General features: G+C 42.0%; 1 protein-coding gene across 25 annotated transcripts in view; it reads right to left on the reverse strand.

Annotated features, from left to right (window-relative positions):
• Positions 1–2705, reverse strand: part of nebl (nebulette) — a 63378-nt gene that overhangs the window by 6483 nt on the left and 54190 nt on the right. For 19 of the 25 annotated variants that reach the window (XM_016664579.1, XM_016664589.1, XM_016664584.1 and 16 more), the window contains 6 exons: positions 2481–2591; positions 1580–1696; positions 1398–1508; positions 564–668; positions 263–367; positions 86–190 (listed from right to left, as the gene is read on the reverse strand). The exons of 4 other annotated variants lie outside the window; for them this stretch is intronic. In XM_016664579.1, coding sequence (XP_016520065.1) covers positions 86–190; positions 263–367; positions 564–668; positions 1398–1508; positions 1580–1696; positions 2481–2591 — 654 coding nt within the window. The remainder of the gene's footprint in view (positions 1–85; positions 191–262; positions 368–563; positions 669–1397; positions 1509–1579; positions 1697–2480; positions 2592–2705) is intronic. 2 more of the 25 variants (XM_016664578.1, XM_016664576.1) reach the window with 2 other exon arrangements.

Genomic DNA, 2705 nt, shown 5'->3' on the forward strand with positions numbered 1-2705 from the left:
TGTGTGTGTGTGCGCGTGCGTTATTGTGTGTGTGCGTGTGTGTGTGTGTGCGTATGTGTGTGTGTGTGAGTGTGTGTGAGTGTACGTCGCTGATCTTCTTGGCGTTCTCTCTGGCGAGGACGATCTCCGGCGTCTCGGCGACCGACGCTGTCAGGCCTCTCATCAGCTTGGAGTCCCAGCAGTACCGCAGCTAGGTGGCGACAGAGAGCCGGTCAGAGGACAGGAAGTGATGCGCATGGGGCCGTCAGGTTCTGGTTCTCACAGAGCTGATGTGTCTCTGGTTGGCTCGGACCCGCTCCATCTCCGGGGTTTCTGACACCAGGCGGTACCGACCCTTCAGCTGCTCCGCCTCGTCCTTGTACTTCTTCTACAGAAACACAGAATGGAGCCGTTTTATTAAATATCATCATTATTATTATTAAAGTGTCTAAGGGCGGTGAAACGATCTGTGAAGTAGAGTTTTAGTGAGAATAGGATTAACAACACAAGAGGCAGAGATGCAGACGGTTGGAAGGTGGCGCCCCCTACAGGGAGCAGACGGAAGTGCGTGTCTGCAGGCGGACCTGGCTGTAGACGTCTTTGAGGTAGGAGGCGTGCAGCAGCGCCGGCGTGTCGGTCAGCGTCCCGTACGAGTTCTCCCTCAGCTGCTCCGTCTGTTTGTACGATGTCTGAAGAACATCAACACAGTTATGATAAAATATGATGATCTGCAGGCGCGTCACAAATCCCAGCTCTGCTTCACATCAGGTCAGAACGGGAAATAAAGCTAATTAAAAACTAATTAGCTTAGTTAAGTTTCTGTTTGAGTTTTTAATTCATTTGGTTTTTAAGTTCATGGGAAAAAAACAATTTAAAGATGAATAAATCCTAATAAATATATTATCAGTTACCTTGTTACACTGTTTGAACACTTGGTGAAATGTTACGAACTTTACTGTAAAATGTCTGGTGGTGCCTGTTCTTGTTTGGCTGATTTAATAATATTTACTCTAAATAAATATTTAGAGAAAAGAAAACCACACAGAAAGCCTCCAAACATCAGGGAATCTGATGTCACAGATTTTACATTAAACATGATTGTTGTTCCATATTGCTGTTATTATGTGATTCTTCTTGCATTTATTTGTTGTGGACTGCTTTGGATTGCAGCCTAACTGAGTTTAAAAGACCCAGAGCTGTCCCGTTTCTGCCTGCAGCCTGTGTGAACGATGCCCTGAAATAAAACTATGGACATTTTAAAGTCAGTAGACATGAAGATCGTCCAGATTTTCAGTTTAATATTTAATACTTTGGTTGATTTTACCAACAGTTTTATCTTTAAAAGCTGATGCCAGGGTTTAGACCTCTGTAATCCTGCTGATGACTCTTAAACCCGTCAGCGCCTGGTGGTTCGGTACCTGGCTCTGGACCTGCGAGGCCCTGGTGGCTCTCTGGATCTCCAGGACGTCGGCGCTCAGCTCCATCCCTTTCCCCATGATCTCCGTCTCCAGATCCCGCCGGTATTCCTTCTGCAGAGACAAAACCCTGCACTCAGACTCACAGTGTTTTATTTCCTGGTTTTGGTTCTGGCCGGTCTCACCTGGTTCAGAATCTGACTGGCTTTCTTCACCCTCAGAAGCTCGGGCGTTTCCTCCAGGCCGACCCCAGATAAGCCCCGCCCCTTCACTTCCTGCTCCAGGTCCTTCCTGTACGCCTTCTGCAGAAACGACTCCTGGTTAGTGAGTTCAGATCCAGATCATAAACCGTTTAATCATTTTTCATTTGATTAAGAAATTAACTAAAATCTATTTTTACTTCTTCCTTCTGATCAACTAATTTCACTTTAAATCTGAACGTTTGATTAAACTGGAATAAATTGGTCTGATTGGAAGTGAATTTTATAAAACTGAATATGGAAAGTTTAACGACGTAAAATGAAATAAATATATTAATTAAATTATTTTTTAAATGTACAAATATTTGACTTCCTGTTTCCTTTAAACATTACTTCAACAATTATTTGTTAAAACATTTCCACTAATAAATGAATATCTGTCTAAATAAATCACCTGCAAAAATAAAATCTAATGAATAAATTTTACCTTTAGTAAAAACATTAATGATTTATCTTTAAAGTATATACAAGTCTAAACACATTTAACTTAATATTTCCTCAGTTAGTGAAGCAGTTCCTCATGAATTTATTTAATTTTATTATCTTCTCATTTATAATTAGATTTTTTTTAATTGTTGCACATCTTCAGCCAGTAGGGGGCAGTATAAGAAAAGCCATGTGGTGACGGTCCATGTGACGCATCATCTATTTCTAACGGCAAACATTCAGAAAACCTTCTTTAACATTTAGAACATTTATATTCTCAGGCATCTGAAAATCCTCAAATTAAATAAAAATATTTTCAGTTTGATTCCAGCTGATTCCCATGGAGGAGATGAAAGCTGGGATACGAACATGGAGTCCATCAGGCTGTAATGTTCGGTACCTCGCTCAGCAGGCTGCTGGCGTTCCGGGCCGCCAGGAATCCTGGAGTCTGATCCACTTCCAGCAAAGCTTTGCCCTTCACCTGCTCCTCAAAGTCCCTGCGGTATTCCCTCTGAAACACAAACATTCCTGATTCCCTCTGAAACACAAACATTCCTGATTCCCTCTAAAACATAAAACATTCCTGAATCCATCTCTGATCATTTCTCCTTTAAGTTCTTCCAAA

This window comes from Poecilia formosa, unplaced genomic scaffold (genome assembly GCF_000485575.1).
Source record: "Poecilia formosa unplaced genomic scaffold, Poecilia_formosa-5.1.2 Scaffold497, whole genome shotgun sequence".
NCBI lineage: Eukaryota > Metazoa > Chordata > Actinopteri > Cyprinodontiformes > Poeciliidae > Poecilia > Poecilia formosa.